The 27,692-nt window shown below is 40.6% G+C and overlaps 1 protein-coding gene across 6 annotated transcripts in view; it reads right to left on the bottom strand.

The window, feature by feature from the left end:
• The window catches only part of arnt2 (aryl-hydrocarbon receptor nuclear translocator 2), a 393,077-nt gene that overhangs the window by 136,928 nt on the left and 228,457 nt on the right, over positions 1-27,692 (bottom strand). For 5 of the 6 annotated variants that reach the window (XR_011889078.1, XM_072278401.1, XM_072278403.1 and 2 more), the window contains 3 exons: positions 21,963-22,097; positions 17,069-17,143; positions 2,352-2,503 (listed from right to left, as the gene is read on the bottom strand). Coding sequence is in view for 5 of the 6 variants with exons in the window: in XM_072278401.1 (XP_072134502.1) it covers positions 2,352-2,503; positions 17,069-17,143; positions 21,963-22,097 (362 nt within the window). In the remaining variant the exon portion in view is untranslated. The remainder of the gene's footprint in view (positions 1-2,351; positions 2,504-17,068; positions 17,144-21,962; positions 22,098-27,692) is intronic. The other variant, XM_072278402.1, reaches the window with a different exon arrangement.

Raw genomic sequence — 27,692 nt, 5'->3', positions numbered from 1 at the left:
ATAACTTTCACGTTCTATGACATGACCTGACCTATGAAGGGAAACATGCCAGATTCAGATCTAGATTTACTTATCACATGCATATCGAAATGTACAGAAAAATGCATGACTTGCGTTAAGAATCAACATACTGGGAGCAGCCTGTGAGTGTCCCCACATATCCCAGTGCCAATATAGCAGAATAACACAGAACACAATACAACAAGCAACTAAACAACAGCAAAACAAGCCCAAGGATATGCCTTCTTCGCCACCTTTTACCTCTGTGTTGTCACTTTCAGGAAACCATATATTTGAACCACAAGGTTTCTTTGTTTATCAACATTCCTTACCTGTGCCCTACTTGTTCCTGCACGTTTTACCTTTATGCAAGTTGCCATAAAAAAATTTAAAAACATATAGAATTAAGGAGGGCCGGAATGAGCAGCTGGGAAGGCATGTGCTTATATTGACAGGCAGTAGATTGACAATTGGAAATTAAAGCCTTGTTCAAGGGAGAAAATTAATAATTCAAGATACAAACTACACATAATCCAAATTTAGATGAAGGGTATGACTATGGGCATCATGTTGGCATTCTTCCTGCACAAAATGCTTGAAGGATCTCTCACTCCTATCCTCATTTCTTTCTTCTGTGCCTTCAGCTTTAGGCAGAGGTCCTGTCTTCAGAATCATACTAATTACAACAGTTTTCCCAACTCTTTGACCCAGTAAATCCCACTTTCCAGCACCAGCTCTGAAGCTCTACAATTTATGGTTTGTCAACCGCCCATGTACCTTTTAAATAAAATGAGACTTTCTACCTCTCCCACCCATTCAGGTTCCTACTACCTCCTGGATGAAAATATTTTTCCTCAACTCTCCTTTAATCTTTTTATTTATTACTTTAAATATATCACTTGGTTTCTGACCCTTCTGCTAAAAGAAATATCTCTAACCTATTTACTCTAAAGTAGCTAGTAACTCAATACATCCTTATTAAATTTCTCCTTGGTTCCAAAGAAAACAATGCTAGCTTATTATTCTTTCCAGATATCTGCTGTCCTTCTCCTTTTTCATAGTTGAGGTCAAGGGCTTGGAAGGCAGTGTAAAGAAACCTCAATGAATAACTGCAATGCCTATTGGTACTGCAGTCACTGTACAGCAGTGATGCAGATGATGCATGTTTGGAAAGCTGGATCAGTTGCCCATCAGTCAGGCTGTTTTGACCTGGATCGCACTGAACTTTTTAAAAGTTATTGATAATGAACTCAACCAGGCAAGTAAACCATATTTCATTACACTTTTGCTATTCATAGCTGATGGAAAGACTTTGGGGTGTCAGAGATCTCTCAGCACAGGTGCTTAGCAACTACAATTCTCTGGTAGGCATAGTTCTTAGGTAGTTAGTCCACCAACATTTCTGATTAATAATGACTCCTATAATGTAGATAGGGTTGGGTGGGGTCAAGAAACATAACAATGTCAACTTTATGGAATATGAAGAGCAGGTGGTTGTTCTCCCTCCAATTGGAGATGTTCATTGATTGGCCCTTTTGTGGCTGGAATGTGACTTGTCAATGTTAACAACTCAAAGTTGCACATTGTCCAGGTCTTGCTGCATGCAGACCTGGACTGTTGCATTTCCTGCACAGCTTCAATTGCCACTGAGTATTGTGTAATTATGAGTGAATATCTTCTCTTCTGACCTTGTGATGCAAGGACAGGTTTAGTCCAAACTTCTGAATGCTTGAGACTGAATTGCAGATGTAAAACAGTAAATGCTGGAAGCATTCAGCAGGTCAGGCAGCATCTGTTGAAAAAGAAACAGCCAACTTTTCAGGACCAAGACCCTTCTTCAGAAATTGGAAACAGAGAAAGCAAAATAGATTTCATTAGGGAGAAGCAAATGAAGCATTTGGATAGATAACCCAATGTGGCAATTAAGGAGCAATTTCGTTTTCAGACATACATGATACTGTTCCTGCCACAGCCCTCTGCAGTACTTGTTGAAGCAGGATTAGCAATAGAAAAGTGAGGTTTCAGCTATATTGACACAGGTCTCAGTGCCACATTGACATCAAATTGCCTGTGAAAGCTCAGGGATCTTAAACATTACTTGCTGTATCTGCATGCTGCTTCGTGCACAAGGATTCTTTCAATCCAATTAACAAATAGAAGGTTCCAGTTTGTATTCGCTAGTAAATCTTTACTCAATACCATCTGGTATGCCCAACAAACGATAAGCCAAATAGCTGATGAATACACCCATCCTCATGTAATCATGTTAAATGTGCACCAAACCTATAATTCACTTTTGACTGGTCCATTTATCTATATCACAAATGAACGCATTCTTTAATTATACTTACTTTACATTAGTATTGGTGCAGATAATATATTCAATTTCATCTGAATAGGGATTCTGGAAAGTAAAACTACTTGTCCGTATCCATAACCATTCCCTGCTTTTTGTTCGAAAACGGTACATCACTGATAGGACTTGTCCTTTCAATTTCACAACCTTGGAGAAAAAGAGATATAATTATTAGATATATGGTATTCAAGATTTATGAACATGAAACTAATGGAAGCTTTACAATACAGATTTACTGTATTAAACTTGATTGTCTTTGTGCATAACCTTAGTAAGGCCTTACTTTAAATACTGTGCACAGATTTAGTCTCCTCACATTCTCACTGTAACTAAATTTGCTCATGATACAAAAGAAGTGAGGAGAATGTAGGGAGTTTGCAAGAGGACAGGGAAAGGTTAAACAAGTGGGAAAAAATCTGTCAATGTAGAGAAGTGAGATTACCCACTTGTGTGGGGAGGATATAAAAGCAGAACATGGAACAAAATGGAAAGAGGCTACAGAATACCACTGAACAGAGGGATCCTGGAGGCTCGTGTACGTGAAGAAGCAGGTGGATACAATAATTGAGGGAAATGGGATGTTGGCCCTTTTTGATAAGAAATGGGGTATAAAAATGGTGCAGCATGGCAGTTACATTACAGGCGACTTGGATTCAATTTCCATTGCTGCCCGTAAGGAGTTTGTACATTCTCCCCGTGACCGCATGGATTTTCTCCGGGTGCTCCGGTTTCCTCCCACACTCCAAAGACGTACTGGTTGGTAGGTTAATTGGTCACTGTAAATTGTCCCATGATTAGACTATGGCTAAATGAGAGGTTGCTGGGTAGTGTGGCTCGAAGGGCTGTAAGGGCCTGTTTTAAGCTTTATCTCCAAATAAATAAATCAGAAAAAAGCATTGTTGAGATCAGAACTGGCACACTGCATACAGACTTTGTTTCCATATTTATAGAACTGATAGATTATCATTGGAGGAGTTGAAAGAAAGCTCACTAGGCTAATTGCTGGCATGAGGAAAGGTTCAATAGGCTAGGCTTATATTCATTCATGTTTAGAACAATAAAGAGGTGATCTTATTAAAACATATAAGGTTCGGAGAGACAAGTTAAATACTTGAAAAATAGTCCCTTTTGTGGAGGGATCTAGAACCAGGGGGCTAGCTTCAGGACAGAGACAACATATTGAGATTCCAACACTGCAGATGATGGAACCTGGAAACAAAGCAAAATGTTGGGAGTGACCCTTCCTCAGAAGGAAGGGGGTAGACGAGCGGAGGTTTACACTTTTCAAAGCTGAACTGTGGGGAGGAATGAGACGCTAGGCAAAAGACTATATGGATTAAGAAGCTCAGTCTGTGGGAATGGTTCTGAGCTTCCTATTCCACGTCATTTTAATTCTCAATCCCACTCCCATTCTGACATCTGCATGTGGCCTCCTCCACAGATATAGTGAGGCCCAATGTAAACTAGAGGAAAAAATCTTATCTTCCACCTGACAAACACTATGCCAGCCTTTCGAATAAGCACTGAAATCTCCAATTTCAGGCAACACTTCTCTCATTTCCTGGCTTTAAGTTCTTTTTTAGGTGTCACACCAGATCATACGGTTGTGGAACCAGTGGGGAGCATCTAGGTTGTGGTGCGTAGTGCATCATAATTTCATGGCTCTATAGGTAAGGTAACTTTTCGCTTCTCAGTGTCTGGATGTGACTGTGCCACCAATCTGATTTGATATGTTAGAGCTTCCATTTGCAACTCCAATAAATTCTTAGCTCTTTTCAAGCAGCAGCTCTCGGACACGTTGAATCATGAGCCAAAGTTGCAACACAGGACATCATGAGTGCTTTTCTTTAAAATCACATAACTGACAGGCTAATCACATTCACACTCAAAGTAACAACTCAATGGCAACTCTGCAGCCCTATCACACCTAAACGTGAATGAAGGAGAGGAGCAGGCACCAAGAGCGAGGTGCCAGAAGTGGAAAATCAAATACACTCAGTAGCCACTTCATTTGGTACACCTGTACAACCTGCTCGTTCATGCAAGTATCTTATCAGCTAATCACGTGTTGAAACTCAAGCATAAGCACATACAGACATAGTTAAGAGATTCAGCTGTTGTACAGGCCAAACATCAGAATGAGGAAAAAGTGCGACTTTGACCATGGAATTGTTGTTGTTACCAGATGGGGTTGTTTGAGTATCTCGGAAACTGCTGCCCTCTTGGGATTTTCGCACTCAACAGTCTCTAGAGCTTATAGACTATGCACAAAGGCAAAAACTCCTTGTTAATGACAAAGGTCAGAGAAGAATGACTAGACTGGTTCAAGCTGACAAGAAGGTGACTGTAACTCAAATAACCACGCAATACAACAGTGGTGTGCATCACTGAACGCACAACACGGCCAATCTTAAAGCAGCTGAAGACCATGAACATACACTCAGTGGCCACTTTATTAGGTATCTGCGCCACCTCACAGTTCCAGCATGTTTATTTTTTTTTAAACTGTCCTTAATGATGTTCCCCTGGACAGTGTGATTAGCCAACATCTATCCTTATATAGCATTGAAAGCAGCTGTGTCACCTGGCCAACTTGTGTCTGTGCTCTCACAGATATTCACTTTATTTTCTTTATCCCTCTTAGTCTCAGCAACTTCAAACAAGTTTGTTTCCTCACTTTCCCAGCTTTGATGAAGATTCAGTGATTTGCAATAATACCTATCTCTTTCTCTCACAAATGCAACTAGATTTACCGATTATATATAGTATTTTCTGTTTTCATTTCAGAAATTCCAAGTAAATACAATGGCCTGAAGTACAAACGTACTTGCAATCAAGTTCAGTTAGAAGGTCCAGGAACAGATCCATCTCAATTTTTTCCTGAGATCCCAGCATTCTGCCTTTGAAATAGATTTCCATTTCTTCATTCTCACTGGATATAAATGTTGGAATTTCCTCCCTTTCAGAACTGAGAGAGCAGCTTTACCAGAAAATCTTCAGTGTTTCAAGTTGACGTACCATCAACTTCTCAAGGACAAATGGAGACGGGGAACAAATGCTCCCCTTATTGACAACACCAAACACTTGCCTGATGTGATCCCTTTTATCTGCATGTTTAACTGTACTGTATTTTAGGAATAAAGGATTTTCTTAGAACAGGTGTAAAAGGCCCAGCTGGTCAGAGTTAGTGAACAGAGTCGCTGATCAGCAGTGCAGAGAACAGGAAGTGAGCTTTCTCTATGCTGAATCCTCAGTAGGACAGCATGCAAATTTGACTAATGGAAAAACACAGAGCTGTACAATAGAAAACAGAATGTGGGTCAACAGCTGACCTTATTTTCACCAATGATCTCTTGAGGAAGGGAGTGTTCACCACGGGAAGGCACTCATCTCCACGACCAAATGACATGCCAGGAAACAAGTTCACAAGGCAGTTGAACAAAAGGAAATCTGGAACGTCAGAGTGTACTTGCTCACCATAGAAACTGGCAATTGATTTTTCAGAACAAATTTTTCCTCCATCACATCTTTCCTGAACTTCTTTGGTTAAGATACCCAATTACATAAACATTACTCATATGATTTCAGACAGGGAATGCTTGCAAACAGTTTGGGTGTAGGTATCTATCCTCAAAGATACAATATCTGAAAGCCTGCAATAGACTAGTTGACTTGTAAGAACACGTGATAGCAGAAGCAGGTTATATAGCCCTCTGTACCTACTTCAAGTTCAAGTTCAATGTCATTCAACCATATACATGTAAACTGCCAAACAGTATACAAAAGAAGCTGTTTCCCACCCTAATTGCCCTAATACTCAGGTAACTCCTATCAGTGGTAGTGAATCAAAGATATCATTGGATGTGGATGGGAGGGTTCATTGACAATGCTTTGTGTAAGCAGCGCTCCTGATGAACATCTTGGATGGGCTGAAGAGAGGCCCCAGTGACCATCTCAGCAGTCTCACAATCTTTTGTTGGGTTTTGCAGTCAGATACTTCGCAATTCCTGTACCAGATGGTGATGCAGCTGATTAGGACACTCAATGATGGTCCTGTAAAAATGGGTCAGAATGAGTGTTGGGGAGGAGGAGGCTCACTCACCTCAATCTCCTCATGAAGTGAAGATTCTGCTGTGCTTTCTTGACTAAAGACATGGTGTTGAGGGACCATAGAAAGCACAGAAAACTGAGAGCACAATACAGGCCCTTCAGCCCACAAAGCTGTGCCCAACATCTCCTTACCTTAGAAATTACCAGGGTTACCCATTGCCCTCTAATTTTCTGACCTCCATGTACCTGTCCAGGAGTCTCTTAAATATCCTATCGTATCTACCTCCACCACTATCGCCGGCAGCCCATTCCACACACTCATCAATTTCTGTGTAAAAAAACTTAACCCCGACGTCTCCTCTGTACCTACTTCTAAGCACCTTAAAACTGTGTCCTCTGGTGATAGCCATTTCAGCCCAGGGAAAAAGCTCCGACTATCCACACGATCAATGCCTCTCATAATCTTATACACCTCTATCAGGTCTCCTCTCATCCTCTGTCACTCCAAGGAAAAAAGGCAGAGTTCACTCAACCTATTCTCATAAGGCATGCTCCCCAATCCCTGCAACATCCTTATAAATATCCACTGCACCCTTTCTATGGTTTCCACATTCTTCCTGTAGTGAGGCGACCAGAACTGAGCACAGTACTCCAAGTGGGGTCTGAACAGGGTCCTATATAGCTGCAACATTAACTCTTGGCTACGAAACTCAACCTCACAATTGATGAAGGCCTTCTTAACCACAGAGTCAAAGTGCACAGCAGCTTTGAGCGTCCTATGGACTCGGACCCCAAGATCCCTCTGATCCTCCACACTGCCAAGAGTCTTACCATTAATACTATATTCTGTCATCATATTTGACGTACCAAAATGAACCACCTCACACTTATCTGGATTGAACTCCATCTGCCACTTCTCAGTCAGGTTTTGCATTCTGTCAATGTCCCGCTGTAACCTCTGACAGCCCTCCGCACTATCCACAACACCTCCAACCTTTGTGTCATCAGCAAATTTACTAACCCATCCCTCCACTTCCTCATCCAGGTCATTTATAAACATCACGAAGAGTAGGGGTCCCAGAACAGATCCCTGAGGCACACCACTGGTGACTGACCTCCATGCAGAATATGACCCATCTACAACCACTCTTTGCCTTCTGCAGGCAAGTCAGTTCTGGATCCACAAAGCAATGTCCCCTTGGATCCCATGCCTCCTTACTTTCTCAATAAGCCTTGTATGGGCTACCTTATCAAATGCCTTGCTGAAATCCATATACACTACATCTACTGCTCTGTCTTCATCAATGTGGTTAGTCACATTCTCAAAAAATTCAATCAGGCTTGTAAGGCACGACCTGCCTTTCACAAAGCCATGCTGACTATTCTTAATCATATTATGGCTCTCCAAATCTTCATTAATCCTGCCTCTCAGGATCTTCTCCATCAACTTACCAACCACTGAAGTAAGACTCACAGGTCTATAATTTCCTGAGCTATCTCTACTCCTTTTCTTGAATAATGGAACAACATCCGCAATCCTCCAATCCTCCGGAACCTCTCCTGTCCCCATTGATGATGCAGAGATCATCACCAGAGGCTCAGCAATCTCCTCCCTCACCTCCCACAGTAGCCTGGGGTAAATCTCGTCCGGTCCCGAACCAGGTAATAAAGTGTGAATTTGGTGCTCTTAGCTCTCTCCATGGAGGAGCCGTTTACGTGCAGTGAGGAGTGGTCATATTACACCTTCCTAAAGTTCAGAATCATCCCTTTACTTTTGCCCATGTTGGGACTCAAGTTGTTGTGCTTGCACCATTCCAGCAATCACTTTACCTCCACTCAGTATACCATCTCATTGTCATGGATAAAGCCAACAATTGTTGTGTCATCAGTGAACTTGATGATTCAATTTAAACTGGATCTAGCACTACAGTCATGCATCAGCAGAGGTGCTGAGCACGCAGCCCTGGGGGGCACTGGTGCTCAGTGTGCTGGAGCTAGAGACGTTGCTACGAATACGAACTGACTGTGGTCTTTCTGTCAATAAGTCTAAGATCCAGTTACAGAGAGACCCAATGAGAGCATTTTCCCCACCACCCTCTGAGGGATGATCATATTAAACAGTGAGCTGAATTCGATAAACAGCTCCCTGGTGTATGAGGCAGCATTTTCCAGGACAGAATGAATTGCAGGGGCTATGGCATCATCAGCAGACTGATTTGAGTGATAAGCAAACTGGGAAGTGTCCTTTGTAGCAGGAAGTTAGTGTGGTAGTAGTTAGCATGATGCTATTACCGCTCAGGGCAGTGGAATTTATGGTTCAATTCTGGCATCTTTGTAAGAAGGTCTGTGCGTTCTTCCTGTGAGTGTGTGAATTTCCTCTGGGTGCTCCAGTTTCCTTCCACAGTCCAAAAACGTACTGTTTAGAAGGTTAATTAACCTGTGATTAGACTAGGGTTAAGGGCGGGTTGCTGGGTGGCACGGCTCATTGGGTCCAGAGGGTCTGTTCCACTGAGTACTTCTAAATAAATAAATAGATGGGATTTAATGCAAACCATAATCAGTCTCTCAAAGCACTTCATTATTGTTGAAGTCAGTGCTATTGGACGGTAATTGTTAAGGCAGGCAACTGTCGTCCTCATTAAGATAGTCGTTGAGGCAGATTACCGTTGCCTTTTTGGACACCAGGATGATGGTGGTGGCCTTGAAGCTTGTGGGGACAGAGGATTGTTCCGGAGAGATGTTGAAGAACCCTGTTAACTGGGCTCCACAGTCTCTCAGTACCTGACACAGCATGTTGGTATGTTATCAGACCCTACAGCTTTAAGAGGTTTGACTCTGGCTAGGATCTTCCACTGCAGCCAATCAGAGTGCCCACTCCTCCGTGGGGGGGAGGGGTTGGCCCTTCTTTGTTGGCACAGAATACTCAGACTCTGGCCTTCTCCAGAAGATATAGATTGTTACATAAAGTAAAAATCTGCTAATACTGGAAATCTAGAACATTAACTCCATTTCTCTGTTCAAAGATGCTGCCTGACCATCATTTCCTGTTTTTCTTCCATTTCAGTTAGTCAGCAATTGGCCAAGGTACATTAACACTAATTCCACTGAATATAAACAAAAAATTCGATTGCAGATACATTAATGAAAATTATATTCAGTAAGAAAAAAGCATTGTACAAAAACAATGATCAAAACAACTAAATGTTGGCTATGAAAACATACATTCCTTTTTTTGTAGCAAATATTCTAACAGCTAAGAATTATCATCATGACTAATGGACCAAGCATGACCACTAAATGAACATGCATTTAGGAACTCAGTAATATAAACCATCATTGAGCAGAACTGGCCCGCAGCTCACAGTGAGATTCACAAATCCTTTAGTTTAGTACAGCCATTAAAATTAATTATTCTCACTTAACAGGTCACCAAAAAACAATAATAAATTGAAAGTATTAATTTAATTTGTAAGGATGCCCCTCTACTTCTCCTTAATAACACAGGAACAAAACTAGAAGAGATCATCCAGTTCTTTGTGCCTTCTCCGCAACTCAACAAAATCACAGTGAGCTTTGAACTTTCCTGCCCTCACTATACATAACCTCATGAGTCCCTTAAGATCCAAAAACTATCAATCTATGTTCTAAAGGCAATTAGTAACTGAACATCCACAAGCCTCTTGGAAAGATTCCCCATCCTCTGGGTGAAGAAATTTCTTCACATCTGTCTGGAATACACGACCCTTTACGTTTTGACTAATGACCCCCTAACCTGGGGGTCATCAACCCTGTCTCTACAGTACCTATTAAACTCCGTTAGTATTGCTCTTTTGCCCTTGAGAGGTGGTGCCCAACTGCCTCCTTGAACTGTTGCGGTAACCTGGGAAAGGTATTCCTATACAGTGCAATTAAGGAGGTACAAATTGAAAGCTAGGATTTAAATGCATCAATGATGAAAGACCAGTGATGTACTTCCAAGTCAGAATTTTCTGTGACTTGGAGTGGACTTTGCAGGCAGAGATATTGCCATGTTTCGGCTGCCCATGTCCTTCTTACTTGTAGAAGTCACAAATTCTGGAGGTGCTGGCTAAGTAGTCTCAGTATGTAATTGTAATGGGATCGTAGTGCAGTCATGGAATGCTGGTGATGAAGGAGGAAACGAAGGTTTAGGGACATTAAAAGATACCAAGCCAACTGGCTGCTTTATCTTGGATAGTGTTGAGTTTAAGCGATATTGATGCTGCAGTCATCTGTCCAAGTGGAGGGCATATCATCATGTTCCCGACCTCTGCCTTGCAAAATGATTCAAATGCTTTCACTTGTCAAGAAATTAAGCCACTAGACAAAGGACACACAAATCTGATCTGTTTTTATGACCACACTACTTATGTGACTAGTCTATTGGAGCTTCTGGTCAACATGGTCCCTAGGACATTGGGAATTTGTCAATAGTAATACCATTGACCATAGTCATAGATACTCTCTTACTGAGGATGATCATCACCTGACACTTCTGTGGTGCAAATGTAACTTGCTACTTATCAGTCATTCTCAATGTACACTTAACAGGGTTGGCCGGGGGGCGGTGTTGAAATATATATTTAAGATCATGCAATTCTCAGACTGGGAACTAACAGTTGAACAGGTAAAGGACTTTCAGAATGGCAGGACAGAGTAAGGAAATGCAAGAAGGATAGTGAGTTCAGCAAATGTCAAATGTTTTGACATCGAGCCAAAGAAAGCAGAAGTGGAGCTGCATGGGATTTGAAAGTGAAGAATGGATAAACTGAGGTAACTCCCCCAAACCATGCCACGTTAGGGAGGAAACTACAGTTCCAATTGTCTTATCTCTCTCAATTAAGTATTTCTGGTTCCCAGATTGATTACAAAACATAGTTTCTCTTGGTTTTGAAATTTGTGATTAAATGCTTGAAAAAAACTTTCCTTGACCAACACCCTTGAATGAATAGAAATATACACCACACCCTTTCACAGGGTCACATGGACACGACTATGAAAACCCAGATCAAGGGCTTCCGATTGTACCGCAGATAAAACTGGTGATACTGGTCCCATGTTATTGTTGGCTTGAGTTTGCACATCTAAATCCATGTTTCCCACTGCAGTTCATATCTTTATCTCTTCTAGGAAAATAAATGTGCAGATGATGCTTCTAGTTTCAAATCCAGATGTCCATTCATTTTAAATTCCTCTCTATCTCTTTTCATGTCATCAAATCTCTGATAATGTCAACAGTTTAGGCGAGGTTAGAAATTAGTTTGTGCATGCAAGACAAAAGCATATATTATGAGAACTCTACTAAGGCTATGTAGGTGGAACTGAGGAATAAGAAAGGGATGATCATGTTAATGGAATTATATTACAGACCACCCAATAGTCAGCAGGATTTAGAAGAGAAAATTTGTATATAGATTGCAGACTGTTGAAAGAAATAAAAGGTTGTGAAAGTAGGTGATTTTAACATTCTATATATTGATTGGGACTCCTGTACTAGATGGCTAGATGGGATAGAGTTTGTCAAAAGTGTTCAGGCAAGTTTCCTTAATCAATTCACAGAGGTGCCAACTAGAGAGAGTGCGATACTAGATTTCCTAAAAGGGAATGAGACAGGGAAGGTAACATAAGTTTGTGTACTGAAACACTTTGCATCCAGTGATCATAAATAGTTAGTTTCAAAGTATCAGAAAGGACCTGGCAAGTGTGGATTGAGATAGATTGTTTTCTGGCAAAGGTGTATTTGGTAAATAGGAGGCCTTCAAAAGTGCAATTTTGAGACAGAGTTTTTATGTTCCTGTCAGAATAAAAGGCAAGGAAAAGGTTTAGAGTATCTTGGTTTTCAAGAGATATTGAGGCCCTGGTTAAGAAGAAGGAGGTAAAGGCAGGAAGGAACAAATCAGAACATGAGAAGTACGGAAATGTAAGATAACACTTGAGAGGAAAATCAGGAAGGCTTAAAGAAAACATGATGTTGCTCTAGCAGACAAGGTGAAGGAGAACTCAAAGAGTTCTACAGATATTTTAAAAGCAAAAGGATGGCAAGTGCAAAATTGGTCCTCTTGAAGATCAGAGTGGTTATCTATGATGGAGCTCAGAGATGGGGGGGGAGATCTTAAATGGATTTTTTGCATCTATATTTACTCGACAGACAGACACAGAGTCTACAGCAGTGAGACAAAAAAGCAGTGAGGTCATAGACTGTATACAAATGACAGAGGAGGAGACGTTTGCTGCCTTGAAGCAAATTCGGGTGGATAAATTGCCAGGTCCTGACAAGGTGTCCCATCAGACCTTGTGGGAAGCTAGTGCAGAAATTGCAGGGTCCCTAGCAGAGATATTTAAAACCTCCTTAGCAACTAGTAAGGTGCCAGAGGATTGGAGGATTGGAGTTAATTTTGTTCTGTTGTTTAAGAAAGGCTCATAGAATAAGCTGTGATGTTATAGACCAATGCATGGTAGGTCATATCTATCTAATCTTATAGAGTTTTTCAAGGAAGTTACCAGATAAGTTGATGAAGGGAAGGTAATGGATGTTGTCTACAAAGACTTTAACAAGGTCATTGACAAAGTCCCGCATTGGAGGTTGGTCAAGAAGATTCAGTTGCTTGACATTCAGGATGAGCTAGTTATCTGCATTAGATGCGCAAACAGCAGGAATTCTGCAGATGCTGGAAGTTCAAGCAACACACATCAAAGTTGCTGGTGAACGCAGCAGGCCAGGCAACATCTCTAGGAAGAGGTACAGTCGATGTTTCAGGCCGAGATCCTTCGTCAGGACTTCACCAGCAACTTTGATGTGTGTTGCTTATCTGCATTAGATATTGGCTTTAGGGAAGAAGCCAGAGAGTGGAAGCAGGTGGTTGCATCTCTGACTGGAAGCCTATAACTACTGGTGTGCCACAGGGATCAATACTGGGTCTGTTGTTGTTTGTCATCTATATCAACGATCTGGATGATATTGTGGTAAACCAAGCTGTAGTGAGTGAGGAAGGCTATCAAAGCTTGCAGTGGGATCTGGACCAGTTGGAAAAATGGGCTAAAGATGGCAGAAGGAATCTAATGCAGACAAGTGTGAGGTGTTGTACTTTGAGAGAACAAATCAGGGCAAGACCTACATGGTGATTGGTAGGGCATTGAGGAGTGCAATAGAACAATTTGGGAATGCAGGTCCATAATTCCTTGATAGTGGTGTCACAGATAGATAGGGTCATAAAGAGAGCTTTTGGCACATTTGCCTTCAAAAATCAAAGTACTGAGTACAGGAGTTGAGATGTTATGTTGAAGTTGTATAAGATGTTTTGAGACCTAATTTGAGGTATTGTGTGGAGTTCTGGTCACCTACCTATAGGAAAGATGTGAAGAAGGTATGGATACTCCCCAGTGAGACTGGGCAATAAAGGTACCCTGTACACTTTTGAGGTACTGTGTGTACAAGGGTCTGAAATTTGGAAAATAACAAGTGACTGCTAAATCAAGTTGTTGCCTTTGTCTATTAATTGATGGCTGAAAAACAGAAATCATTACTAAATCCAACCTTGATGCAACTCGATTTTAAGTCAAAGTTGTAGGGAAAAAAAACTTAAAATATGCACCTCATTAAAAATCCACTGACCATTGTAACTAATCTAGATAACTATTTCCTTGAAACAGAAAAAGCATCTCCTTATCTATGAAAGCTTGTATTTCCTACAATTCTAATTCAGAAGTGAGACAATAAACACAAGCAAGCTATGCGGTACTGGAAAATGAAAATGTTCTGCTTATTTTAAAAACTTGTCCATAGAAGTGAAATTCAGAAAACACCAGGTAGCACATTATTTAAGGGAATTTCATTAGGTATCAAGGATAGTGAAAGGATGAAAATGGGTTAAGATGGCACTGACCTTCTGACAGGGTAAAAATGAGTGATTGTCAGATGACCAGTACCTGAACCACTTGTTAAAATTGCAAATATTACCTTTTGTGTTGTTCTAGTAAGTAGTAGTGATCAAACTTCAAGTTCCCTCAATAAATAAAGTTCTTTAGAGAAGTTTACACTGTTATTTCTTAAGATATAATATTACCAGCAACCATTTTTTGAAAACAAGATTCAAAAGATGTATGTACAGGTTTCCCCCGCTATCCGAAGGTAGAGCATTCCTAAGAAACGGTTCGTAAGCCAGAATGTCGTAAAGTGAAGAAGCAATTACCATTTATTTACATGAGAAAAATCTGTGAGCGTTTGCAGACCCAAAAATAACTACCAAATCATGCCAAATAACACATAAAACCTAAAATAACACTAACATATAGTAAAAGCAGGAATGATATGATAAATACACAGCCTATATAAAGTAGAAATACTTCTCTACAATCATTACTGCACTGTTCTCTGTAGCGAAAATCTCACGCAAGCGCTCTCGGCAAAAACACGGCACAAGTGCTCTCAGCAGAAACACTCTCTCCAGTAACCTTTAAGCTATGAAGAAGCCAAATCATACCAAGTAATGCATAAAAATACACAGCCTATATAAAGTAGAAATAATGTATGTACAGTGTAGAATCACTTACCGGAATTGGGAAGACAGCGCCAAGCACAGTGATGATGGTGTGTTAGGCTGAGTCGTCGGAGGTTGGGGTGGTGCAGTGGCCCCCATCCTCCAGGCCGCCAACCGATACTGATCCATGAAGAATGCAGCCGAACAGCGGTGGCCGGGACGCACCCAGCACATCTTTAAGAGGAAAGCCGAAGTAAGCAAGCTAATTAATTAGGTGCTGCCCGGCACATAATTGTCAGCCCAGATCAGAGGCGATGCAATTGGCAATCACCTCTGATCTGGGCCGACATTTACGTGCCGAGTGGCACCTAATTAATTAGCTTGTTTATTTCGGCTTTTTTCTTAAAGATGTGCTGGGTGCCTCCCGGCTATTGCTGCATTCTCCACAAATTGGTATTTGTCCATGGCCCGGGGAGTTGGGGTGGTGGGACATTGGGGTGTCATCTCATCGTCATCTGTTTCCATCACGGCAGGCAGGTCATCTTCTTCTATGTCTGCCTGCCCCGATGTTGAAGGTCGAGGTTTGTCATCTGCTGTGGCTGATGTGGAAGGCTTGTTTGACCACTTAGCCTCACGCATTTTTCTATCATATAGTTCTCTGTAAGCACTCAAACCATCTTGCAAATATACTCTGAACCGACGTACCCTTTCAAAATTAAAGTCGTATTTTATCATTGCAGCGAAAATCTCACGCAGTTGCTTTACGTTCAGTTTCTGGATGACTTCACTTTCGGTCCGTTCGCTACTGCATTCAGTTTCGATTGTTATCCTTTCCTTTTCCAATTGCATCAGCTCTTCATCTATCAGTTCTCGGTCATGGGATGCCAAAACCTCTTCAACATCATTTCCGTCAACTTCCACAAGCCAAAACCACTTTGTCCTTACTTCGTTCACCATGATCGAAACGCTTAATTATGTCTAGTTTTATGCTAAGTGTAACACCCTTACGAGCTCTTTTAGGCTTTTCCGATACCTTAGAACTCATCTTGCTAACGGCTGCTCACAGGCACGTGTTTAAGCAATGCCGGCTGGAATGCAGTTCCGAATCCGGGGGAGGAGCTTGGCTGCTTGGAGTGCGCGCTGACCTTTATCACGCGCTGCTTTTTTCACGCGCTGCCTTTTATCGCGTGCTGCCTTTTTTCGTAACAATGAAAACACCTTCTGTTAGCAAAAACAGGTAACTAATGTAGGTCTTTCGTAACTGTGAGGTTTCATAGGGCGAATGTTCGAAAAGCGGGGGACACCTGTATATAATTGAGAGACCTATTAAAGGCCACATCCTTATGGAATTACACGTCTATATACAGCCCACTGCAAACTTGTTATACACTGCAGCCATCTCAGTAATAGATGACCTAAGGGCCAGTCTCCAATTATGGCTTACTCCAGCTTGCAGGAGTCATCTCAGGTATAGAAGTTCACCCCTCTAGATCTGGACCTGGTTGGTCAGATCCAATACAATCCGATACTCTTTTTTAAAAAAGAGCTTTATCCCCCATTACTGCACTCAAGTGTCAGCTTGCATTATATGTTCAGAAGTTTAGACTGGTACATGAACAATGAACTTCTGACTCAGAGGGAGCAAAGTACACATGGCAGTATAATATTTTGTATGCTGGAACAAATAACAAGCCTCTTTAGCTCACTCTCTCATCATGTTATAATTTCCTAATAGTTTGAGAGTAGGTACAAGTATATTCCTCAATTTTGATTTGAGAAAATGATAAGGCTTCATATACACCAAATTAATCTGAGATAAAAGTAGATCAGGAAATAATTTTTAAATGGGTAAAATTGTTCTTATGCAGAAGTAATGCAGTTTAGTTTCCAAGAAGTTTTTGCCCACAGTGCACACTTAAGCATTAAGTTCATTTTTGATTGCGAGTGCTGAGCAATGAGATAAGCCACAGCTAAATCTTGTACTTTTGAAAAATAGTAAATGTATTTGTATATTGTAATACTGATTCTAAGACCGTTCCTCTTTGGAGATTTAACGTGAAAGTGGAAATTTCATGAAAAGAGAATAACTGGAAATCATTCAGCCAATTGCAGGTTGATATGCTACACATGAAGTTTTGCCTTATATGCTATTGCACACTATAAATACCTGCTGAAAACTGTCCCGCACATGGCTTTGATCTTCAGGGTGGCAAAAGTCTACAATATCTTTTCCCAGGAGCTCCTGAAAAGAAACAAAAATGTAACGCACTTAGGTAAAAGAACAGGTTATTATTTCTATCAACATGGTTGTATTGTAATCAAGCTTTTTTCCTGATTCCTTTTAACTATGGCAGGTCAGAACTGGCAAATATACTTAATTGACTAGAAATCCTGCAGCAATGAGAACAATTAATTACGTTCAATGTTATTTTTCTATGTTTCTGAACATGACTTTGCTATCCCCTTCTCTTCCTGAATGTTACATTGCCCCCTTCCTCCCTCCTTTCTGTGTAAATCCAACACAATGATTTTCTTTTTCCTTTTTTATATCTCAGACTTCGCCAAGAAGTGTAAACTCCAATAACATTAGACAGAGGAGCTTTGGCTGGTGAGGTTTGCACATAAAAACAGTGAACAGCTGCTGTAATTACATTCTACCACCTCACAGAAACTAGAGTACACCAGGATAATACAAGCTGGTGTAACAAGAATGGGAAGTCTATTGCCATAATCAATCATCAATCATTATGTGATTAATGCTTTCAAAGACCAAAACAATAAGATTTTGATTAGATTTTCAATAACTAAGTAGCTCAACAGAAGCTGGCACCTACTTGATGGATATCTCAAATAGTTGGATATGTGTAACCAACAGGAAGCCCAGCTGGTTCTTTACACTATATAGTGGCAGCCAAAAGTCTTTCATCAGATCTAAATTTATTGAACACACTCCAATTCTGTTTAAATTTGGAACAAAATAGCGCCTCCATATTCTGCATCAAAAATAAATATGGGAAATCCTTGGGATGGTCAACTATTAACACAGACTCACTGTCAGTTGCTAGAGTGAAGGACTACTTCCAAAATTCACACTTTACTTTAGTTAAAATTATCTGTGCTAAACCAAGAAATTGACTTGCGCCAGGTTATTAATGAGTTTGATGAAGATTATTTTCAGAATTTTCAGAATAAAATGTTTGAGCACATTTAGAATTAGAATCATCAAATGTACAGAAGGAGCAACCCACTTTTTTGGGATTGGTGAACTTTGACATTTCCCCAATCCAACACACTGCTCCTTTTGGCAATATTATCTTTAATTTTATTTGTTGGGCATGATTAGACCACTTTAACTGTTGGGCTTTATTATAAACCATATATTAATTCTTCAAATGCTGATCACTGATAGTTCCCTTCCATTGCTTTTAATGCAATCTTCCAGTTCTGCATGGCCAGCTCACAACAAGAGAAAATATGCAGATGCTGGAAATCCAAGCAACCCTCTTTGCTGAAGGGTCTCACCCAAAACGTCAACTGTACTCTTTTCCATAGATGCTGCCTGGCCTGCTGTGTTCCTCTAGCATTCTGTTTGTGTCACAATGTATACACTCCCATTACCCATCCAGTCCCATCAACTTGTTTGCTTTTAGCCCCCTGGATTTCTCCAATACTTTATCTCTTAAAATGGGGATTTTTGCAAATTCTCCCATATTGTTGATACCTTAGGAATATTAGCAATGTTGTCTATCACATTGTTGACCAAAGGGTTTGTTTCTGTGTTGCATTGCTCTATGTTCTTTGATACAAAACAAAATTATTCACCAAATCTCTGGAGGTTCTCAGCAGGCCAGAAGATATCAATGGAAAAGAGTAAACCGCTGACTTTTCGGGCTGAGACCCTCTGTGTTGCTTGGATTTCAGGCATCTGCAAATTTTCTCTTACTTATATTCACCAAATCTGCTACTTCTATGTTTGCTGTTATTCATTCATCAACCTCATTCTCCAGATGCCTTACTTTTGCTTTAGCTGTCTTCCTCCTATTTATATATCCATAGAGACATTACTGTTTGTTCTAAAGCTACATGCAAGCTTTCCCTCAAAATTCATTATCTCCATTCTTATGAACTTTATAATCTTCCTCTGCTGCTTCCTAAAAACTTCACTGTCCTCTGCTCACTGTTAACCCTACTCTTTGTACCCTACTTTTCAACTTAACATGACCTTTTACCTCTTTTGTTAACAAAAAAATTGTGCCCCTTTCTCAAGTAATCTATATTTCTGATTGGGATAAACTCTTGGTGAGCATTCTAGACAAGCCGAAAATCTGCCATTGTTTCTCTGTTGACCTGATTCTAACTTTGTTTGTCCAATCCATTTTAGATTAAATCTAAAATAGCTTGCTCCCTAGTATGCTTTGCAATATACTGCTCTAAAAAGCAATCCCTGATATACACCATAATTTTTTCTATGATACCCTTGTAGGTTTGTTTTATCCAATCATAGCGTAGATTAAGATCTCCCATAATAATTGTAGTTCCCTTCAAGTGCACATTTGATTTTTAGCCATTTATTCTCTGACCTATTGGGAGATAACACTTGGGGGGGGGGGTCTATGGATCCTTATCTCAGTATATTCCTTCCCTGCTATTCATGATTTTATCCCAAACTGACTCTGCATCTACTGTCTTTATATTGGTTGAGTACAATCTTCAATTAACAATTGCAGCCCACTTTCTCTCCACCTTGGCCCATTTTTTTGGAAATGGTGTATAACCTGGAATGAGTCCTGGTCACCCTGCAACAATGTTTCACATTCATATCTGTGATATCAACATATCCATCTTGCATTCAAATGAAGAACATTAATCTTTGATAATCACAAGAGATACTGCAGATAATGGAAATCTTAAGCAACACAAACAAATTCCTGGAAGATCTCAGCAAGTCAAGCAGCATCTATGGAGGGGAACACACACTCAAAATCTCAAGCTAAGATTTGCAGAGTTTGCATTAAGTTTTGATTACTTTAATAATTGTTTACAACCTGGGATTTGTTCAGTTTTACATGTTTTTATTTACATCTTCTGCTGTGGGCTATCACACCATGGCTGCCAGTTCCTTCTCATTTTCTTTCATTTCCTCCTGATTTATTGAAAAATGCCACTCTTGGAGGCATCCACTCTCTCCTGGTTAGTGTGAAATTATATCTACAACTTAGTTGCGTGGTTTAATGGGACACTGTCCCAGCATGGTTCATGTGAAACCCATCACAATGGAACAGATCTATCCTTCAAGAGTTCCAAGAATTGGAATCTACTTCTCCCACACCAATCTTTGAGCCATGTCTTCATCTCTCTCATTATATTTACCATTTCCTTACTTGCATGTAGTTCAGGTAATAATACAGCCTTGTGGTTCTGCTTTTCAAATTTGCACTGAGCTCCCTATAATCATTCATCAGAACCTCCTTCCTTGCTCGAGTTAGTGCCTACATGGACCTTAATCACTATACCCTCTTCCCTCCATTCCAAGTTCTTCACCAATTCTTAAACTAACTCCAGGAAGGCAAACACAGCCTTCAGTGCTCTGTTTTTGTAACAGAGGACCATGTTTATTCCCTAAATATGCTGTCCCTATGACTACTACATTTATCTTTTCTCACCCTAATTGAATGGCTCCTTGGGCCATAATCCTCCCTACAGTCCTCAAACTTGTCCAGACAGGGAGCAGAAATCTCACACCTGTTAGACATGTGATTCACCAATTTCCATATGTTGCAACTACAACATATTGCCAAGCCATTCATCTGTTCTAATTAATTTCCTGTGTGTATTAAAAGAATTTACTGACAATGGCACCGGCAGAGAAGAAACCTGAACTAAATAAGACATTCACTCTGATGATGAAGCAGTACAATGAAGATCAACTATTCTCTCTAGACTTTGGTTCAGTTTTAAGACTTTACTTAGTCTTACTAATGTACTTGCGTCACAGAATTCTGTGAACAAATGCAGGTACAATTCTGTTCTACAGTACACCAACACCAGCTGCTGCTGGGTGACACTGTAAACAGCCCATGAGATTGGCTGTGTGTGCCATACATTGTCATGTCCTGGGGCCATAAAATATCCTGAATAATATAAAACCAAATGAAAATAGCAATGAACTAAGTATTATCAAAGTATGAATAACATGTACAACCTTGAGATCTGTATCCTCACAGGCAGCCACAAAACAAAGAAACCCAATAGAACCCGTTAAAACAAGACCAGCGAACACCCAATGTGCAGCAAAAAGATCATGCAAACAATAAAAGTAAGCAACTAACATTCAGAACTAAAGATCACGTAAGTGCATCCACAGCCACAAAGCCCCTCATCACTGCAGCCAATTCAGGAGCCCATTAGTTGCAGACCACAGCCTCAGTTCAGCGTAGAAACGAATAAACCTCGTGAAGCAGTGAGCTGAACCGGTTTGTCCCTCACATCCAGCCCCGACAACCCCACCCTTTCAATCTGTGCTGGTGCTTAAATTGTCCAAACTTCGGTTTGTTCTCTGACACGGGCTCTGCTGCTTTGATTTGGCCTGCAGCCAACCTTTCCAATTCAGCCCAGACCTTAAATCGATCAAACAGGTCTTTCCTCACTCACGGGCTCAGGCCTCACAGCCTTGAATTGCCTCTAAGTTCAATCCAGCAATGGCCAAATGTTGACTTATTCCCCATTCTCATACTTGGGCCCTGCTGCCTCGATTTGGCCCATACATGTCACGCCACTACTGTCCTACACCTTTGAGACTTCAATTTGCACCACAAAATGCCAGGTCAACACAAAATGCACACTCAATTTGCAACTTTCTCTGGATTAAGACCTTACCATGTTCGCCTCCAGAGCTACCTCTATCTTTTCCAAGTGGATATGCTTATTAAATATAGTACTTCAGTTCTATAAAGGGTTAATGAAATCAGCATAAATTTCAGAGGTTAGAGCTATGAAGAAAATTCTTTGTCTATGAGGAGGCCTTTGATAAAGATTGCAGATAGATTATCAGAGGTACTAACCTGTGGCTGGTAGCCAATAACAGTGATGCATCGATGGTCCACAAATGTGAAGAGTCCATCTGAATTGTGCCTGGACAAGAACTCGGTGGGAATGGTGAGGCCATTCATATCCATGCACACAGGTGAGCTGGTGACCTGAGAAACATTTTATCAGATTAAATAGAATGGGAGTAGTAATTGGGTATTAAAAATAGAAAAAGTTATTACTCTTTTTCAAACTTCAAGCAAAAGTTCAGTTGTGCATTCAGCCTATTTTTCAATAGAAGAGTAAGACCCCTCTCCTGTAAGGCGCAATAAACTTCTTCCACATTCACACTCAAATCCCAATTTAAATTCATCTGCCATCAAAAACTCTGCAAAAGGGCATCCTAGAGAGGTAACCATAAAATACATCCAATTATGCAATAAATTTTACATGGTAACAAAATTAATACTAGAGAAAAAACCCAAATTCAGATTTATCTTCAAATTAAGCAATTTCATAAAATGCACCCGCTCCTTTGCACTACCATGTAGGGGAGGAAGTGATGAGATAACAGTGGTTGCCCCTGTTGCTATATTTTCTTTATCTCTCAATAAACAGCACCTGGCTGCTTGGAGAGAAATTCAGCAAAAGGAGAAAGCTAATCAAATCTTCCTGTTTAATAAAATCACATTCCAGTATTGCTAAGCTGTTGGAAAGGATTTAAACTAAGTTGACAAGGGGATGGGAATTGGAGTGAAAGGATGGGGCTATTGGTATACCAGTTGATGTAGTGTATAATGGGACTGAGGAAGGACAGGTAGATGATAAGGCAAAATTGAGTCAGTGGATTGAGTTGAAATGTAACACGGGGGCAAAATCGAAAAGGGTGATGAATACAGGGCTGAAGATGTTAAATATGAAAGCACGTAGTATATGAAATACTGTTGATCAGTGGTCCCCAACCACTGGGCCGCGGACTGGTACCAGGCTGCAAAGCGTGTGCTACCGGGCTGTGAGGAAACGATATGATTTGATGACATGAGTCAGCTGCATCTTTCCTCATTCCCTGTCACGCCCACTGCTGAACTTGAATGCACGCGAGGTCACTACCCACACGTCATCCATGTCCGTGCGGGAAGAAGATCAACTCATCGAGCTTGCAAATCACGACGGACTGAAAAGTATGTTTGACATAACATCTCTGCAGGCATTCTGAATCAAAGTCAAGGCTAAATATCCTGAGATAGCCACAAAACCACTGAAAATGTTATTTCCATTTCCAACATATCCCTGCGAAGTGGGGTTTTCTGCAATGAATGCAACGAAAACTAAATTGCGGAATAGACTGGACATAAGGAACCCCCTTCGAGTATCGCTGTCTCCCATCACCCTTCGATGGCACTGTCTTGTTGCAGGGAAACAAGCCCAGGGCTCCCACTGATTCAGCGATATTCGCATGTTGCAATGATTTTATATGTTCATACAGGGAAAATATGTGCTTTGTGTTTAATATCCAAACGTTACTTAAAATGTTATGATGCTATTGACTTATAAGTGACCTATAATTGACTTATCACTATATTCATGCGAGGAAAATATGCGGTGTGTTTAATATTAAATTTGTTAGATAAACCTTTTTAGAAACGAAATTGAGTGTATTAGCCACTTATAAGTGACTTATAGTTGACTTATCACCTATATTCCAGTTATGATTAACACCTCCCCCCACCAGGGTTGCCAACTGTCCCGTATTAGCAGGGACATCCTGTATATTGGGCTAAATTGGTTTGTCCCATATGGGACTGCCCTTGTCCCGTATTTCCCCCGCTAAGGTAGAGTGTTCCTATGAAACCTTTCATGCCGAAATGGCATAAAGCGAAGAAGCAATTACCATTAATTTATATGGGAAAAATTTTTGAGCGTTCGCAGACCCAAAAAATAACCTACCAAATCATACCAAATAACACATAAAACCCAAAATAACACTAACATATAGTAAAAGCAGGAATGATATGATAAATACACAGCCTATATAAAGTAGAAATAATGTATGTACAGTGTAGTTTCACTGAACAGAATCGGGAAGATTAAGCCAAAAACGATTTGTAGAAAAATAACGGCATGTACACGTATGCACACACAGGTGCCCACGCAAGGCTTCACGATCATGGTAGTCTTTCTTGCGGTAAACACAACGTATTTGACTGCTACTCTTGTCCACTGGCAACCCTACCCCCACCTCCCCCCCCCCCCCACCGGTTAGCCAGTCCACAAGAATATTGTCAATAATCAACTGGTCCGCAGTGCATAAAAGGTTGGGGAGCCCTGCGGTAGATGATCTTGTAGCACTGTTCACAGTTAGAGATTGGTAGGTATGAAGTTGTGCGCATCACTGAGTCGCGGCTGAAAGAAAATCATAATTGGAGCTTAACATCCAAGGATATAAATTGTATTGCAAGGACAGAAGATAGGCAGAGGGGGTGGGGTGGATCTGTTGGTAAAAATAAAATGTATTTTTTTAGGCTGATTGAATGATCTGGCACTTTGCTGTCTCCTAAGGAGTTCGGCAAAGTTGAGTGTGGATTATGCAGCCTGAAGGCCCGGAAGCCGGGCATGAGCCCATGATCGACTTCACTGCTTCTCTCTAACTGAGCTGTCAAGCAAGGCTGAAGTTGACAAAGACAAGTAGAGTGCAGGGAGGTGTTCAACACCATCCACCTGTTTCCTCTCTTTCTCACTAAGTGCTCTTCGAGCAAAGTGCAGAAGTGTTGAGTTCCACGTTGCAAGAACTGATCGCTGAGGCTTGTGGCTGTAGACTCTTTTTGAGGTACTTTAAGGTTCATGTTGCATGTGTTACTAGATTCTGGTTAGTGAGGACTGGACGCTTGGTGAAGTCTGGCTCTTCAGCCTGCAGACAGCAAGGGGCGCTGAACTGAACTAAACTGAATACTCCTGGACTTCTGGTTTGATGTTTGATATTCTATGTGTGGTGCACTCGCTTTTTGCCGTTTGCACAATTTGTTCTTTTTTCGCGCATGGAGGGAGTTTGGTGTTTTCTTTGAATGAGTTCCATTATGTTTTTTGTTTCGTGGCTGCCTGCAGGAGAACGAAGCTCAGAGTTGCATTCTGTACAAATACTTTGATAATAAATGTACTTTGAATCTTTGAAATCAAATCCTTAGAAAGAAGTGACATAGGATTGGAAAATGTTGAATCCTTGTGGGTAGAGTTAAGAAACTGCAAGGATAAAAACACCCTGATGGGGAATTAGATACAGGCCCCAAAACAACAGCATTCGGATATAAATTTCAAGGAGAAAAATAAAAGGATGTAATAAGGGAATATTACAATAGTCATGGGGGATATAACTGTATGACTACATGACTATCTTCAATATGCAGGAAGATTGGGAAATCAGGTTGGTGCTAGATCCCAAGAGAGATATTTTTTTACAATGCTTACAAGATAGATTTTTATAGCAGTTTGTGGGTGAGCTCACTAGGAGAAATGCAGTTTGGGATTGAGTTTTGTGTAATGAATCAGATTTGATTAGGGAGCTTAAGGTAAAGGAACTCTTAGGAGTCAATCATAATAGTATGATAGAATTCAACCTGCAGTCTGAGAGGGAGAAGGAAAAGTCAGATATAACTGTATTACAATGGAGTAAAGGGAATTACAGAAGCATGAAAGAGGAGCTGGCCAAAGTTGATTGGAAGGGAGCACTAGCAGGGATGACAGCAGAACAGCAATGGCTGAAGTTTCTGGGGGGCAATTTGGAAGGCACATGATAAACACATCCCAAAGATGAAGCATTCTAAAAAGGAGGAGGAGCAACTATGGCAACAAAGGAAGTGAAAGACAACACAAAAGCAAAGGAGAGGGCATATAATATAGCAAAAAACAGTGGGAAGTTCAAGGATTAGGAAGCCTTTAAAAAACCAACAGAAGGCAACTAAAATAAACATAAGCAGAAAAAAGTTGAATTATAAAGGTAAAATAGCCAATGATATCAAAAATGATATCAAACGTTTTTCCAGATGTACTGTATAAAGCATAAAAGAGGTGAGAGTGGTTACTGGACCACTGGAAAATGATACTGAGAGAAGTAATGGGGGTCAAAGAAATGGCAGATGAACTTAATAAGTATTTTGTGTCTGCCTTCACTGTGGAAGACAGCAGTCTGCCAGAAATTCAAGGGTGTTAGCAGGCCAAAATGAATGTAGTTGCTATTACTAGGGAGAATATGCTTGTCAAGCTGAAAGGGCTGAAGTCACCTAGACCAAATGGACTACACTCCAGGGTTCTGAAAGAAGTAACTGAAGGGATTGTAGAGGCTTTAGTAAAGATCTTTCAAGAAACACTTGATCCTGCAATCGTTCTAGAGGACTGGGAAATTGCAAATGTCACTCCACTCTGCATGAAGTGAGAGAGGCAGAAGAAAGGAAACTTTAGGGAGTTTGCAGAAGGAGATAGAATTGGGGGAATGAGCAAAGAAGTAGTAGATGGAATACAGTGAAGTGTATGGTCATGCCCTTTAGTGGAAGGAACATAGGCATAGACTATTTTCTAAACGAGAAGGAAATTTAAAAATCAGAGGTGCAAAGGGCCTTGGGAGTCCTTGTGCAGGATTCCCTAAAGATTAACATGCAGGTTGAATCGGTGGTAAGGAGGCAAATGCAGTGCTAGCATTCATTTTGAGAGGAATAGAATACAAGAGAAAGGACATGATGCTGAGGCTTTATAAGGCATTGGTCAGTCAGACTTGGAGTATTGTGAACATGTTTGGGCCCCTTATCTAAGAAATGATGTGCTAGCATTGGAAAGGGTCAAGAGGAGGTTCATGAGAATGATTTCAGCAATGAAACAGTTAACGTATGAGAAGCATTTGATGACTCTGGGCCTGTACTTGCTAAGAGTCTAGAAGTATGATGGGGAACCTCATTGTAATCTATGGAACAATGAAAGGCCTAGATAGAATTAATATGGAGAGGATGTTTCCTACAGTGGGTGAGTCGCAGAATAAAGGGATATCCATTCAGAACACAGATGAGAAGGATTTTTTTTAATGAATGGGTGGTTAATCTGGAATTAAATTGCCATTTATGGCAAGTCATTGCTAGGTTTCTGATTATTCAAGGAGTCAATAGTTAAAGGTAAAAAGGCAGGAGAATGGGGTTTAGAGGTATAATAAATCAGCCATGGTGGAATGGCAGAACAGACTCGATGGGCAGAGTAGCTTCATTCTGCTTTTATATCTTATGGTGTTACCACTCATCTGCTTCCTAACCCTATCTACCTGTCTTGGTGCTGCAGGCTTTAGTACAACCAGATTGGTAGAACGAAGGTGAAAGAAAAACAAAGCTGTAACAGTACAAGCAGTAAAAAAAGATATTTACAATAAAACAAAATCAAGATAATCTACTGCTTTGACATTTTAATAGGTCGATTTGTCAGAATTTCTGAGAACATTAAATACATTATGATTTCACATCAAGGATAATGCAAGGTCCAAGTGAACCTTTTACAAATAAATACCTTCTTATGGCAAATGCAAAAGACACCAATGACTGTGAATATCTAGTTCCAAGCAAGCAAGGTCACTATGTATTTTAATAGCATCTGTAATGCTGGAAAACAACCGTCAATGGATGCAAACACCTGACTTGGTTCTTTTGACTAATATTGAAACAAACTGCAAAGGACAGATAAAAAGAAAAAGGCAGTTTAGGTAAGTGTGGGGGCCCCTAGAGAGCAAGACTGGGGAA

Source organism: Mobula birostris, chromosome 14, assembly GCF_030028105.1.
Source record: "Mobula birostris isolate sMobBir1 chromosome 14, sMobBir1.hap1, whole genome shotgun sequence".
In the NCBI taxonomy this organism is placed as follows: domain Eukaryota; kingdom Metazoa; phylum Chordata; class Chondrichthyes; order Myliobatiformes; family Myliobatidae; genus Mobula; species Mobula birostris.
The sequence above is the reverse complement of the archived record's forward strand: the minus strand, read 5'-3'. Positions and strand labels throughout refer to the sequence as shown.